This window comes from Cervus elaphus, chromosome 1 (assembly GCF_910594005.1).
Source record: "Cervus elaphus chromosome 1, mCerEla1.1, whole genome shotgun sequence".
In the NCBI taxonomy this organism is placed as follows: Eukaryota; Metazoa; Chordata; class Mammalia; order Artiodactyla; family Cervidae; genus Cervus; species Cervus elaphus.
In genome coordinates, this window is record NC_057815.1 from 48,185,144 (window position 1) to 48,201,377 (window position 16,234).

The 16,234-nt window shown below is 48.9% G+C and overlaps 1 protein-coding gene across 4 annotated transcripts in view; it reads left to right on the forward strand.

The window, feature by feature from the left end:
• SERGEF (secretion regulating guanine nucleotide exchange factor) overlaps window positions 1-16,234 on the forward strand; it is a 229,385-nt gene that overhangs the window by 193,529 nt on the left and 19,622 nt on the right. Inside the window, exon 11 of one of the 4 annotated variants that reach the window (XM_043901769.1) lies at window positions 1,258-2,350. The exons of 2 other annotated variants lie outside the window; for them this stretch is intronic. In XM_043901769.1, the coding sequence (XP_043757704.1) occupies window positions 1,258-1,495 (238 nt within the window). In that variant the 3' untranslated portion in view covers window positions 1,496-2,350. Of the gene's footprint in view, window positions 1-1,257; window positions 2,351-16,234 lie in introns of those variants that run through there. One more of the 4 variants, XM_043901751.1, reaches the window with a different exon arrangement.

Genomic DNA, 16,234 nt, shown 5'->3' on the forward strand with positions numbered 1-16,234 from the left:
TTAATTAAACAACATCATCCTCAGGATTCTGCAGTCCTGGGTTCTCTCCAAGCCTTCTGTTTAGAGGTAGTTTGGAAACAGGTCTATTCTTTGGAGCCTGGAAGCTTATCTCTGGGCTCCAGGCCGAGAAGATTTGCCCCTTTTTTCATTGTTGCCCCTTTAGTGCTGGAATATAGGGGAGAGGAAGAAGTTCCACATATATGGAGCATGTGTCCTCGACATGCTGAGGATATATAAGTAAATCATAGACAGCTCCTGCTGTCTGAGAACTATAATTCATTCATTTATTTTAAAAAATGCCTCAGGCATCTACCATGGACCCAATACCATGCTAATTGTTAGGGTTGCAGAAGTGACCAAATCAAACTTAGTTTTATTCCCTGAATCATGCTTTCTCATGCACATGGCTTGTATGGCTCTTGTGCACATGGCTTGTATGGCTCTTGTGCACATGGCTTGTATGGCTCTGACATAATGCAGGAGATGAGGGATGATATTAGGGAGATAGGCAGTGTGTGTTCATTTCCCAGGGCTGCAGTAATTAAGTACCATAGTGTGAGTGGCTCACAGCAGCAGAAATGTATTCGCCACAGGTCTGGAGGCCAGAAGTCTGAAAACAAGGCTTTGACAGGGTCAGACTCCTTTTGGAGACTTGGGAGCAAATCCTCCGTTGCCTCTTCTGTCTTCTGCTGGCATCCCTTGTCTTGTGAATGCAAATGCCAGTCTCTGCCTCCTCCACACAGATCTTCTCTCTGTGTCTATTTCGCCTCATCTGTCCCTTCAAGGACACGTGTCTTTGGTTTAGGGTCCTCTTGGATAATCCAGGATGATCTCACTTTGGGGTCCTTAGTTTAGGTACATCTGCAGAGGCTCTAGGGAAGAACCCATTCCTGGCTTCCTCCAGCTTCTGGTGTTTCTTGGCATTCCCTGACCTCACTCTAGTCTCTGTCTCATGGTCACCTGACCTCCTCCTCTTCTCTCTGTGTGTGACCTGCCTCTGCCTTTCTCTTCAAGGACACTTGTGGTGGCACTTAGGGTCCACACCCATGATTTCAGACAGTCATTTCATCTCAAACTTCTTAACTTAAAATCTTATCTGTAAAGACTCTCTTTTTTTTCAAATAAGGCCACATTCAGAGGTTCTTGGGGTTAAGATGTGGAGGTGTCTTTTGGAGGGCCACTGTTCATCCCACCATGTGGTGTGAGAATGTAAGCATATTCACCCTAGGAGGTTGATTTTATTCTCATTTTCCACAGGAGGACACTAAGGCTCAGAGGTTACGTGATTAACCCAGGGTCACTCAGAAAGGAAGTAGCAGAGCCTGGGATGGACACCCGGAGGTATCTGACACTGAAGCCCATTCCTGTCCTCCCCTCTCCTCCTAACCAATCAGAATTTCTGAGAAATCTCTCCTTTGGTTTCAAACACAAGTGGCTATTAGGCAGACCACACCTAGCTTTACCAGGCATTGGGATCAAATATGAACTAGTCTGAGGGAACTGTTAGCTGAGAGCAGCTGCTGTGCATCTGGACAGGAAGTTTGCGGAGCAGAGGGCTGGTTGTGAAGAGGGGCTCAGAGCCCAGAGCTGGGGCAGGAATACCTACTAAGTAAGGGAAACAGCACCTAAATGAGATGCAGCCATGCCGTGCTGTCTCAGAGCTTTGCCCCGTGCCTTCTCTGGTTCCCTGATGTCTGAAGGACCTCTCTGCTTGCCCGCAGCTGGGGGTGGTCCCTGACCAAAGGCTCCCTGCTACAAGCTGGAAGGCCTGAGAACGCATAGGGAAGGGCTCTCAGTTTGAGTCATTTGTTCGCTGACATTTCCAAGCAGAGCCAGAAGTGAGACGCCGTACACTCAGAGGTGAACACCTGTGGTCCTTGCCCCGAGGCACAGTGACAGGAGTAGAGAAAGGTCCAGACCAGAGTCTGCTCCGCCCCACTCACTGTGTGACCTCCCACGAGGTACTGTACCTTTCCAAGCTCTGTTTTCTTACGTGGAAATGTGGACTTTTTTGAGATTTAATGGAGATAAAGATGAAGAGTAACTGTCACAGCCTTAGAATATAATAGGGTCGATGGACGTTACTTCCTTTTCATCAGAAAACCGCCTCTCCGGGCCAGAGCAGTGGTTCCCAAACTGTAGGCTCTGGTGCCTTAGAATCCAGAGTCTACCACAAGGCCCCCAGATTCCTCTGTACAGCTGTAGGAAGCATTGTTTTCAACTATATATAGATGGTATCGTGGTGACTCTAATTTAAAAGCTTTACTGAATTCATGGTGACTTTGTCATTAAATGTTGCTTTGATCGGTGTGTATGGAAAAACCCTGAAATTCTCTGATGTTAAAAAGGAGTCTTCATGCTCAGATATGTTGGCAACCACGGGTATAGTGTGGGAGACAGATTTGTAAACTGACAAATCAGGTTGTGCGCAGTGCTTTTAAAGAGCTACATTCAGGTTCTAGAGAAGGAGAGAGGAAAAGCTAGACAAGCTGCCTGGAGAAATCTGGGAAGGAGGAGGTGACATTTAGGCTAGGCCTTCAAAGATGAATAGGAGTTTGCCTCATTTGGCGAGTGGGCATTACTGTTGTAGAGAATAGTAAGTTGAAAGGCAGAGTCCAGGTGGTGAGGACTTTGGTTTTAGAGGGTGTTAGGAGAGGGGAAAGGCCAGAAAAAGCAAACAGGAGCTGGGCCAGGGCCAGGCCTGAATGCCATGCTAGAGTTTAAGATGACTGTAAGCAGAGGGAACCAAGTAAAGGTTTGAAGTAGAGGAGTGACAATATTAAATTGGCCTTTAGAAAGATCATTGACTTGAAGGATAGAACTTGGGAGTCCTGTAAGTAGGAGAGAAGGTGTGGGGGAGAAGGTGTGGGACTCACAGCAGAGTGGGAAAGCATGAGGTTTCAGGAGTGACACAGTCTGGGCCCAAACCCCAGCTCTGCTTCCTATCAGATGAATGACCCATTTAATTAGACTCTCTGTTCCTCAGTTTCTTTTCTGTAAAATGGACATAATAATGTAGCTACCTCATAGAAACTATTAGGAGGATTAAATAAGAAAATGTATTTCATGGAATATTACTCAGCCTTATAAAAGGAAGGGAATTCTGGCACACATTACAGCATGGGCGAACCTTGAAAACATTACGCTGAGTGAAAGAAGCCAGCTATAAAAGGACAAATGCTGTATGATCCCACTTTTATGAGGTTCTGAGAGCAGTCAAACTCACAGGAGACAGAAGGTACAATAGCGGTTGGCAGGGACTTAGAAGGAAAAGGAATGGAAAGTTATTGTTTAATGGGTACAGAGTTTCATTATGAAAAGATAGGAAGCACTCTGAAGATGGATGGTGGTGATGGTTACACAACAGTGTGAATATACTTAATATCCCTGAATAGAACACTTAAAAATGGTTAAGTTAGGAAACTTCGTGTCATGTATGTTTTATGACAATTTTTAAAAAAGAATAAGAATTTAAACATGTATTTCGAGTGTCTGCACATAGGAAGAAATTAGTGAGTATTGTCAGTTAATATTATTGTGCCAGGTAAACGAGGATGCAGGCCTAAACTAGGACAGGAAGAACGAGGGCGGAGAGGAGGAAACATTACCTGGCTCTTTTAGGCAGAGCTGACAGTGAGCCAGGGACAGAAGGCAGAACCACAGCAGTTTCACTGGGACTCCGCAGAGCCCGGCCCTGGTCACAGACCTCCGTCAGTCACTCTGAAGACCCAGCTTTGGCTTCTCAGACCCGTGCATTTCTGAAGGACGTCCTGCCGTGGCAGAGGGCCAGGGCCAGCTGGTAATGAGTCACCCACTGGGCCTGGTGCTGCCCAGGCCAGGCTCTGTACCCATCTTGCAGATGAGAGCACCCACTGCATCCCAGATCCTGGTGGCTCAAGGCTCTGCAAGGGGACGCCTCCATGTCCCCAGAATCAAGCTGTAGGACCTTTCCATCACGGCCTCTCCTCCTTGCCCTGAGATCTGAGAGCTAGACAGGAGTCCCACCGGAAACCTGAGAGAAGACACGGGAGGGTCTTTCACCTTCTCTTCGATCACTTACATCCAAGAGTGAAATTTCCGCTCACATATTTTATTGAAACCTCACAGAAACAAATTCTGGGGAGGTTTGTGCAGCCTTGGCCCTGCAGAAGAGGGCCAAGTTGGCAGGCAAAGGCCTGAGGCCCCCCACCCCAGCGGAACTGGAGAGGCTGTTGTGCCTTTTTAGGGAGGAGTTTGGTGAGGTGATAAAGTTTCCAGGCGCATTCCAGACAATCTGGGTTCACCGCTCGGCTGTGGCACTTACTGGTGATGTGGCTGTGAATAGCATTTACCTCCCTGAGTTCCGGTTTTGTCTATAAAGTGGAGATATCTCTCTTGTGGGATTTTTATGATACATAAATGAGATGCATACACAGAGAGCCTAGCACATTATAGGTGCTTAGTAAACATGTTTTCTTTCTCTGCTATAGAATTTCATACTTTTTTTTTCATAACCACCCCGAAAGGAAGAATTTTGTTTCCTTTTTTTGCTTCAGAGAAGGAAATTGGAACTCTTAGAGATTAAGAAACTTGCCTGAATCCCCACCAGAAGGGAACAGTAGCTCTCAGACTCTCTAAGCCTTTGCCCTTCCACTGGGAGACACTGCTTCCTATATCTCACTCAGTCCTGGGTACGAGAATGTTCATACATGACTAGACTACTTCTAGAGGAGCACCTGGGCAGAAACCTGCAACCAGAGTCCATGCGGTGTAATAGAAAAGTGTGCCCACTGTCCCAGGAGGCTGGCTCGCCTCGGTCTTCTGTTTCTCCAAGGGGAAATGGGCTGTGTACATAGTCATCTATAAAAAGTACTGTGGAGACTGCACCCATTCAAAATTATCTGCTGGAAGAGCAATGGACATCCATTGCTGGTTCTCATCCCAGGGGACAGATGAGGTCAGCTGGCCTCCCTGAATTCAGCCTGGAGTGTTTGTAACACAATCCTTACAAGGAAGAGCTTGAGAAAGGATGCAGCCTTTGGGTTGAATACCTGATTTGCTTCTTTTTAGCTAGGTGGTCTTAGCTGACAGTGCTCATGCCTCAGTTTCCTCAACCTCTAAAGCAGAATTAATAAAACCAGCTTGGCAAAGTTGTTGTTTGGGATTAAATGATATGGAGCCAGAATGCCTGGGTTTGAATCCCCGCTCTGCCAGTTATTGAATGTGTAATATGGGCAAATAATTTAATCTCTCTGTGCCTTGGTTTTCTTGACTATAAAGTGAGTGTGATGATGGGACCTAACTTTAAGGGTTATGATGAAAATAAATGAGTAAACATTAAAACATGTAAAGTGCTCAGAGTAGTGCTTGATACCTTGTATGAGGTAAAAGTGTTAGTCATTCAGTCCTGTCTGACTCTTTGTGACCCCATGGACTGTAGCCTGCCAGGCTCCTCCGTCCATGGAATTCTCCAGGCAAGAATATTGGAGTGGGTTGCCATGCTCACCTCCAAGGGATCTTCCCAACCCAGGGTTTGAACCTGGGTCTCCTGTATTGCAGTTGGATTCATTACCGTCTGAGCCACCAGGGAAGCATGATACCTTGCATACTGTCAGTAGATTTTAGTTATTATTGTTGTTATTATCGCTAGCTTCTGTGTCTCACCGTCTCACTGGAGTGCTGGTTGTTGGTGATCCCAAGCTCTAGCAGCTGTGTGAACATGCAGACAACTCTTGGTGTTGACACAACAGCAGAGGAGAGGAGGGATTCTTGGTGTCTCAGCTGACACAGGAGACGGTGTGTCTGCCAGGCAGGCTTCCTGGGGGGAGTAGTGCTTTTCCTGGTCCTCTGAGGACTCTTTGATCTATAATGTGCAAGGTTACTCCTCTGTTGAGGAGGGATAAGATTTCATCTGAAAGGTGATGTCTTCTACCTATCACCATGTCCCAGCCCCATTACCTGTGGAGTAAGCATGACCCTCCGACCAGTCCCAGGAATGAAGGCGTTGGCCCAGGCAGGAGGCTGAGTTGATTCTGGATCTCTTGACTTGGGCCACGAGTGGGACAAGGCTCCGCAGGACAGATTTCCCAGCCAGGGTGTCAAGACAGCGGTGCCCTCAGCACTCAAGGGTGGTGGCCAGGCCTGGGCTAGCAGAAGCCAGTCCTCGGACTGCACATCCACCTCCTCATTTACTCAAACAGTATCATTTCTTTCTTTCTTTTCTGGCCATGCCATGTGGCATGCAGGATCTTAGTTCCCTGACCAGGGATGGAGCCTGTGCCCCCTGCAATGGAAGTGCAGATTTTTAACCGCTGGACCACCAGGGACGTCCCAAACAGTATCATTTTTGATGTGGGCCTGAAAACATGTTGGGAGGTTCTACCCGGGAGGCCATGCCTTTGAGGCATTAAGCCAGATAGCAATCAAAAGGAAACTACTGCATGTTCAAATGACTGGAAGCTGAGCGGAGGCTGCTGCAGATGTATGTCCCAGCCCTTTAGAGAGAGGAGAGAGCTATTAAAGAGTCAGAGGCTCATTCTTGGCAGCCCTGCCTGCCAGTTGATGTGTTTGAATTGCTGTAATGGTTTCCTTTTCAGGGCCCCCCTAGCATTTAATAAACTTCCTCCTGCAAATCCCACCCGGTCTCAGCTGCGTTAACGGGAATGAAAGCAAGAGGGCTCTTCGATCCTCTGGTGAAAGTTTTTCAGGGGAAGAATGCTTCCCCTCCCCGAGGGGACACTGTGATAGTGAGAAACCTTTGGGGACGGGAGAAAGGACAGCTGAGAGGTGGAGGAAGGCTGCGGCTCAGGTAGAGGAATCACCCAGTGAGAGCTCATCGCTTGAGAACAGCCTTCCTGCTTCCCAGTAGGAGCTTACTGAGACAAGCAAAGCCCACTCCCTCAAGGATCAACAGTGAGGGCTCAGGTGTAGAAGTGATGAGACCCCACGGTGTTTATACAGACCCAAGTCTTGGGTTCAGATACAGATCCCAGAAAGGATGGAAATCCTAAAGACAGTGTTCTGCAAATCAAGTCTTCCTGCTTGAGTGAGCAGGGCTCAGGCCTATTCATACCCCTAATTTCTGTTGGCATTAACTGCTTCTCCACCAAGAAGGGCTTCCCTTGTGACTCAGCTGGTAAAGAATCCGCCTGCAATGTGGGAGACCTGGGTTCAATCCCTGGGTTGGGAAGATCCCCTGGAGAAGGGAAAGGCTATCCCACTCCAAGAAGGAGGACTCAGAGGAATCAGCAGCACTATGTGGCCAGGAATCCTTGTCCCAGTGTTCTTTAGAGAAATTCTGCTTCTTCATGGCCCTGTGGTAAAACTGATAAAGTAAGGGCTTTGAAGTCTTCCTTACCAAATGGCTCAGTTTCCTCATCTGTGAACAAACATCAGAATAGCAAAACCTACCTCTCGGTTCATTTGGAGGATTCAGTAAGGTGAATTAGGTGAAAACACTCAGCCCTACCTGTGTTAAGTGAGTGAAGTCACTCAGTCATGTCTGACTCTTTGCGACCCCATGGACTGTAGCCTACCAGTATCCTCAGTCCATGGGATTTTCCAGGCAAGAATACTGGAGTGGGTTGCCATTAGGGTTCTCTAAAGGAACAGAACCAATAAGATATACTATACCTATTTATCTATTTATTTTAGACAATTGTCTCCCACTGTGGTAGGGGTTGACAAGTCTAAAATCCTTGGGGCAAGCCAGCAGGTTGGAGATTCAGGTAAGAGTTGATGTTTCAGTCTTGAGTCCAAAGGCTGGAAACACAGGCAGGATTTCCTGTGTTGCAGCCTTGGGGCAGAACTCTTTGTTCTTCAGGGAATTTCTGTCTTTGTTTTTAAGGCCTTCGACTGATTGGTGAAGGCCCACTGTAATCAATCATAAATGTTAATCACATCTTAAAAAATACCTTTACTAAGGACTTCTCTGGTGGGCCAGTGGTTAAGAATCCACCTTGTAATGTAGGGAACCCAGTTTCGATCCCTGGTCAGGGAACTAAGATCCCACATCCCAGGGAGCAACTGAACCCATGTGCCACAAGTACTGAGCCTACACCACAGCTTAGTCTGTGCGCTCAACAAAAGATCCTGCATGATGTAATGAAGATCCCACATGCTGCAACTGAGACCCAATGCAGCCAGCTAATGTTTTTAAAAAATACCTTTACTGCAACATCTAGACTAGTGTTTAGTCAAACAACTGGTCACCACGGGCTAGACAAAGTGACACACAATTAACCTTCACACCATGAATGGGTTAGGGTTCTAGACAAGGACATATCCTTCCCTCTCTTCCACCCTTTCTCCTTTTCAAAATCATTACAGAGGTCTGAAGAAGCTTCACTCAATGACATCTTTGACATGAGGGCCTGGAAGCTGTTAGATTGAGGGCCTGTGTGTCCCTCTTATGACCCTCAGATCTGTTTCTGCTGACCTCACACTTCAGGGCATTGGTGTCCCTACTTCCCGAGTCAAGCCTAGAGTAGCCTTGGTGGTTTTTCCACTGAAATCTGTGCTCCAAGCCATATCAGGTTTCCTCTCTATCCAGTCCAGGTTATTCCTATCTGCTTCTCTGATACGTGCAGTGTTGCCGTTTCTAGGGTCAAATCAGAAGACCTGGGCTCTGCTGCAACAAAACTGTGTTACTGCCAGAATGACCTTTCTAACACTGGGTAAGTTAGCAGTGACTGAGAAACTGCTTGGAAGGAAAGGCTTAGTGGGGGCTCAAGAGTTAACTCCCTGCCTATAGTGTTTCAACTGTGATTCAGCCTGAAAGTAGAGAGCTGTTCCTGGTCAGAGACTTAACCTCCGCAGGTGATCCAGAATGCTTCTTGTTTTAATGGAATGTGGACTTGATTTTGCCAAAGTTGAAGAAGGCCTGGATGGAACCTCTAAGGCAGCATGAGGTTGGGAAAGAGCCCTGGACCAAGAATTAGAAGACTGGACTCTGCTCCATCACAGTCTCCCTGTGTGGTTGTGAGCAAGTCCCTTGCCGAGTGCAGGCGTCAGATGCCTCCCTCATAAGAGGCTGGAAGCCACACTCCTCCTTACTTTTGCCCAGAGACCACTTTATGGCTTCCAGAGCATCTTCATGATTCATCATCCTTACACCAGACTCATGAGGTAGGCAGGAGTACCTATGGAGATACCTCCATACCTATTGAGATGAATTGTTCCCATTTTGCAGAGAAGGTCCAGTGAGATTAAATGACTTGCCTTAGTTCACACAGACAGAAGGTCTACAGCTAGCACTAAACCCAGGATCCGTAGTCCAGCTTGTTCTTGGGTCCCCTTGAATATGGTGATGTCTATGAAACTATAAGGGAAGGAACACATTGGAGTTGGCAGAAAGCTAGTGGGGGGACCCAGCAGGAAAGACAGCAGCATAGAAGAGGGGGTGACACTGCCTTCATGCCCCCAAAACACCAAGGCTTTGGAGGGAAACGAGTGAACACCCTTAAACTGAGGGAGGGCCGGTTTAGCGACTCAAATTCAGATGTTTTCACATGCTGTAGATTCCATTCAGAAAACATTTATTGAGGCTTTATCACGGACCAGGTTCTCTACTGGGGGGTAGAATAAGTGAATAGAAGTGTAATGCAAAGCAGATTATCTGTCTGCTTCTGTAAGCAGACGTATATAATGAAAAGTTTTATATTTGAAATGTAAACAGAGGGCTTTGGATTTTCAGTGGAAGGTGTGTACGATTAAGCCATCCCGGGGAGATGAAGGCAAACACAGCTGAGCCTCGAAGGCTGAAGCAGGATGTGACCATCAGGAGACAGAGGAGGAGGAGAGGGGCCTCTGCCCTGCTCGTCCTCCCTGCCAACCCCCTGCCCCGCTGCAGCTACCCCTGCCCTGGTGCGCCAGGATGCCGGCTGCCGCGGCCTGCTTGCTGCAGGTCCTGGCCAGCCCCGACCCTGGAGGAGCCCCCTACCCTCGCTTGTCAGAGTTGGTGCGGTGCCCTGAAGCGTGGACTGCAGAGCGAGAGCGATTCTGCCTGACAGCTCTGGGAAGGTTCACAGCAGGAGCGGAGGCACCTGGGGCCCTGGGCAGGGGATGGCAGGTCGGAAGGAGCTACCTTCCCTAGGGATGATGCCCACCCTTCCTAAGGGGCTGGGAGGCAGGAGCTATTGCTCTGCATGTGTGGTGATTTTAGTCTGAGAGTGTCTTTATTTTAAAATAAAATGGCCTTCCCAGTCTCCCGTGCAGTTTTCTGTCAGCTTGTTGCCATGGAGAAGTTGGTTGCAGCTGAAAGCTCTGTGCCTCCCTGTGTCAGCATTTCTGGACCTGCCAGCTGCCTCCTGCTCCTTCTACAGATGGAGGGAGCACTCCCCACCTCGGGGTGGGGGGGCAGACCCTTCCTCTGAGAGGCCTGGAGCTGCGTCTCCACTCCCTGCCAGGGAGGAACCTCCCTCATCCACGCGTCAACCCAGCAGCTCTGCCCCGCATGCCTTCCTGTGGTGGCCCCGTGCAGGGCTCGCCCCGTGCTGGGCTCTGCGAGGAGGGTGATGACCGTGGCCAGGGGACACGCATTCTCAGGAAGGACCCGCCAGCATGCCCGTCACACCATTCCCTGTGCGTCAGCCTCATTCTTGCTTCAGAATTTAAAGGACAGGGTTTGTTTCTCTTTCAATCACGATGGCTGCTCATTTAGAGTCTTCCTGGAAGTCACCTCCTAGTCTCTGCACTCCTGGGTCTCGTTTCTTCTCTGTGTCCCCCACGCCCAGCACGGGGCTCACCTGGAAGCATGTGTCTAACAGAACGCTTCGTCGGACCTCTCAGATGTCCGTTCATCCTGTCTTTCTCCCTCACTTCTGAGCCCAGAGACAGCATGTGTGGCAGTGTGAGCCAGTGGAAAAAGGAAGGACTTTGAGTTTTGTTTCCACTTTATCCACTTTTTGCTAGCTCTGTAATCTCAAGCAGGAGGCTTCTTCAGTTGGAGGCTTAGTCAAACCCAGTACTTTTCTTTACATCTGCATCATCTGTCTGTCAGTAATTCAGTAACTGAGTTTTTCCATTTAAGAAAACAATGTAGAACTTACCAGTGGCCATTAATTCCATCAGGTGCTCTCCTTCTACACCTATGTGCTTTGCAGAGAGCCCTGGGTTGGGATTGAGAGGCCTGGATCGTGTCCTGGCTGTGACTCGATGAATTGTATGACCTGATCAAATCCCTTTCCTTACCAAGACCTCAATTACCCTGTTCAAAAAATTCAGGAATTGGATTGGGTCATCTTGAAGGGTTCTTCTTCTCTAAAATCTGAAGACTCAGCTTTAAAAGAGAAGTCTTCCCTCAGCTGCTGCTACCAACATCCCCAGTGCCCCAGGCTGGAAGCTGACCTCAGCATGAACCCTTCTGCCAGCCTCTGGAAGCTGCTTTCCTGGGAAGCTCTGGAATGCAGAGCATTCCACTGGCACTGGATGCAGAAATTGCTTTCAGATATAAAAGTCCCTTTGAATGCATCATCTCTGTTCCCACTCCCAATCCAGTGGCTGAACTTGGCTTGCATCCCAGAAACGGTGGACAGTTGCTGGAAGGAGGGTTTTTTTCCTTCTTCACCCGTGTCTTGCTTTTCCGTCAGACCTGTTGCCTTTGGGAGCCTTCGGCCACTGAGAATTCTATTTCCCAAGCTCCCTGCAATCCAGGGCTCTGTGCCCAGCACTGAGAAGGATGCAGAGATGTGGGAGTCATCGTCCCCACAGACAGTCTCACAGTCCGTGACGTGGATGGGAGACACACAGCAGAACTGTGAAGGTCACAGGAAGCTGTCCAGAAAACCTGTTAATAGCTCTTCTCCTGTCTTGGGCAAGTTCTTCCCTTCTCCAGACCCAGGTTTCCTCTTCTGTGCAGTTGAGACGTCTGGGCCTATGATCACTTCATTCCCTTCCTGCTTTGAAACTTCCATTCTAAGTGATCAGTGAAGGAATGGTTGTTGTAGACTTTCTCAAAGGAAGGAGACTTGAGCTGAGCCTTGAAGGCTAGGGTAGCATTTGGCCTGGCCCCGGGGAGAGAGAGGGAAGGTGGGTGCAGGAACGCAGGGAGACACCGGAGAGTGCAGGCAGAGGGTGGAGCGAGGTGGGAGGCCTACTCACCAGAGCAGTCTCTGAAGAGATGGCTCTTGCCTCCCACCCGAGGACTCTTGTCCCCAAGAGCTTGGGGCACTGGTGGTGCCTGCAGGAAAGTGTTAGTGACTCAGTCGTGTCTGACTCTTTGCAAGCCCATGGATGGTAGCCCACCAGGCTCCTCTGTCCATGGAATTCTCCAGGCAAGAATACTGGAGTGGGTTGCCGTTCCCTTTTCCAGAGGATCCTTCTGACCCAGGGATTGAATCTGTCTCTTCTGCATTGCAGATGGATTCTTTGCCATCTGAGCCACCAGACAGAGAAGAAAATGAGACAGGTGGAAACCAGGGTTTCCTCCCTACCTACGGGCCCCAGTCTAATGTACACTGTGGCAGAAAGACCTCCACTAGGAAGACACAGGATCTGAGCCAGGAGAGGCCACCCCTCTCTAGGTCTTTACCTTCTCACTCCAGTCAGCAGATTCTCGCTCAGCAATACCAGGGCCGAGTGTGAAAGGGTAAGCTTCCTCTCCTAACTTCCTGGGTTCATGGTCTTTTCCTCTCCAGATGTGTTTCTGAACTCAGGGTAACAAGAGGGGTATTTCAACTACGTCTTTGGGGAGTAGATTCTAGAATCAACCTACCAGACCAGTGACTCTAGGAATCACACATCCTACACCTAAATGTGACCTCCATCCTCCCAGCCTTCTGGCCAAGGCTGTCTGATCTTCCCTCTCCCCATTCCCACAGCTTTGCAGATCCTGCCTATTTTTCTCCAGCCATCTCTCTTCTGCATCCTCCAGTCTCCAAACAGTCCCCACGTACCCTCCCTGCCAAGTCCCTTCTCCGCTTTCAGTCGAAAGTGTTTAGAAAAGTGCCCAGCACACTATAAAAGCTCCATAAACTTTATCTATCATGACAACAATGATGATAATGATGGTTATTATCAAGATTTTGCTTCTGAAGCACAACTCTGATTCTGCTACTCTCTTGCCCAAAAGCTCCTGAAGTCCATATCTTCTTTGCTCTTCTGGCTATGCAGCATGTGGGATCTTCCTACCAGGATTGAATCCATGTCCCCTGCATTTGGAGCAGGGATTCTTAACCACTGGACCACCAGGGAAGTCCCTGAGGTCCATATCTTTAGTCAAGCATTTTGAGGGTTGTAGTTCCTCCCTACCTATTACCCCAAATTTACTTCCTCCTACTTCTTTTTACACTTCTTCCAAGCTCAGCTACCACCATCAGATCTACAGGCTCCATCTGCCTTCTGAGCTAGGCCTTTGTTTGCCCTGTCCTTCCTTCCTTAGAATGCCATTCCTCGCCTCTCCTCTAAATTCCTTTTTCTGCTTGGAAGTCTCCACTGATCCCCTAGATTTGATGGCAGATGCCACAAACAGTTTGTTCTATATTCCTGTTGGCATCTACCAAATAAAACTCAACAAGTGTTTTATGAATGACTAGAAAGACCTGGTTAAGTCCGTTTTCAAGCAGCTGGAGTTTGCACTGGAAGTTCAGTGGCCAAGGCCTGTCAAGCCAGGTCTTGATGCTTGTATATTTTCTTGAAGGTTTTGGAAGTTCCCCAGGGTCTGTGGGCACGTATTCAGTTAGCTAGTTCCGTGTGGTCATGACCCCTTTATTTGGTATATGAGCAAACTGGCAGAAGAGGGTAGAAACCCAGGGGACTCATATCAGCTGTGGAGTTAGCTCCTGCTAGGTGGGGATTGGGCTCAGCCTAGGTGTAGGGGCCTCTGTGAGCCTGGGAATGTCAGTATCCTGGAGGGCCCATTGGGGGGTCCTCCAATAGGAGGGTAATGGGTCTGACAGGGGAATCTTAAGGTAATCATCACTGGGCATTCAAATTCCAAGAGGCTCCAGTCAGAGAGCAACTTGGGGATAGACAAAAGGTTCAGATAAAAGGCCCAGGCAGTGGGATGGCAATAGAGTCTAGGCAGGGTGTCAGGGTCCCACCCAGATGGCTAGAGTTTGACTCAGGCTGCTAGCTCCAGGAGCCCCTAGTTTAGGCCTCACTGGTCCTATGGCTGGGCATTCCCAGCAGGAGTCAGCAGGGATGCTATTAAAGGGAAATGGACTCCCTTTCTGGACAAGATTGGCTTGGAAATAGGCATGACCTCAATTTGGAAATAGCTTCTGGGCTTCAGTTCCTTTTCGGTGGGTAGGTCTAGGGGAAGCAATGGCTGATACGTTCTTGGGCTCAGAGGTGAGTCCTACCTTCCTCCTGGGTCACCGACTGCCCGACCAGGCCCTTGCCTCCATTTCAAACCCAAGCCATGATCATGCCTCCCTCTGGGCTACCATTTGGAAAAGCCAATCTCAGGCTGACACTGGCTGCTTGTGAATGGCGTGGAATTAGGCTAATCAGTGGCTCTTAATTCCCCAACAAATGTGGATGCTGTGCTAATTGCCAGGGTCCACGCCGGCAGATCCTTGGTTGGTGGCATCAAACAAGAGAAGTGGTAATTTGGGGGCTGGAGTGGGGAAGGGCCTGCTTTGTTGGCTGAGCCAGTTGAAAACCATATTACCCTTTGAGCAAGGCACAGTGCAGACAGCCAGGGCCTGGCCTCTTTTTACAGCCGAGGGGCTGGGGAAGTAGCCCACAAGTGTGTTTGCAGGGGCTGAAACTCAGCACCAGCAGAGCAGTTTTTGGTCCATTAATGGGGTTTTGTTGTTATTATTGTCCCTCAAGGAAGATTCCACCAGCAGCCTGGTGTAGCACTGCCGGGGCAGCTCACTGGAGATAAAGCATCCCAAACCTTGGTCTACTGTTACCATAGCAACATGGCATTTCCAGACTCTCCAGGCAACCTTACCGGCATCTGCTGCTGTGAACGATTCAGATGGAGAAGGGACACTGCTCTTTCTCTGTTAGAGACAGAGCAAATTGGGAAGACAGGGAGCCTTGCACCAAGGACCAGGGTCTTAAAGGAAAAGGCTCTTCCATTGATGTAATGTCTTCTTGATGAAATAGAATTTGAATGTCTGTCATGGTTTCCTGGGGAGAGCTTCAGGATCAGAAGGGAACTCCTGGAGGAGAAAAATAAGGGGAGCAAGGGGAACGTATGGAGAAGGCAATGGCACCCCACTCCAGTACTTTTGCTGGGAAAAACCCATGGACGGAGGAGCCTGGTAGGCTGCAGTCCATGGGGTCGCTAAGAGTCGGACACGACTGAGTGACTTCACTTTCACTTTTCACTTTCATGCATTGGAGAAGGAAATGGCAACCACTCCAGTGTTCTTGCCTGGAGAATCCCAGGGACGGTAGAGCCTGGTGGGCTGCCGTCTATGGGGTCGCACAGAGTTGGACACAGCTGAAGTGACTTAGCAGCAGCGGCAGGGGAACATAGGCCTCTGTGTGACAGAGGCCTCCCTGGGCAGGTGGCTGGAGTAGGGGGATGGGGTGGGCAGTTCAGTGTGATGGGAAAACTGAGGTTGGTGGAGGTGCCTCTCTGAAACTTGCTGGTTTGAGCCCTATTTGACAAAAGCCCAGCCTTTGGCCTCATTTCATCCAGATTATGTTGTACCCCTTCGTCTCCTGAGGTTTGGGAACTGATCTCCACACCTCATGTCAGGTGGATATATCTCGCTTTCTGTCCTGGTTTGTAGTCATGTGCAGTATGGTGTGTGCCCACTGGAATCACTGATCCTCTACATTCATAGAGGGAGTTGAGACCCGCAGAGGAAGGTAGGTTGCTTAAGGTCCCCAGCAACACAGAGGCCATGGCCCATAGTGGTTAGAACTGAGGATCTGGAGACGGACTGACCTTGGTTCGAGGCCTGGCTGCATCACTTAGTTTCCAGGGAGCCAGAGCCGCAGCTTCTTTAGAGTGAAATAGGAATCCTGAGCATTCCCACCCTGTTGGGATATTATGGGTATGAAATGAGATCATGGAAGTTGTGCAGCGGGGTCCCTGGTATATAGTAAGAGCTCAGGAAATGTTGTTAATTAAGAGACTGGAAATTGCTTAAAAATGGGGACTATCTTATTCATCTTTGCTCATTCCCTCCTCTTCCTTCCTTGCACACCCAAGGCACCCAAGTGTAGTACTCTCTCTGAAGTTGATACAAAAGGGATGTTTGTTAACTGGGTGAACACGTGAATGCTCGGAATAGAGACCTGTCCACACTGATGGGCTCTGTGCTCCTACTGACTGCTTTCAGTTTCAGTA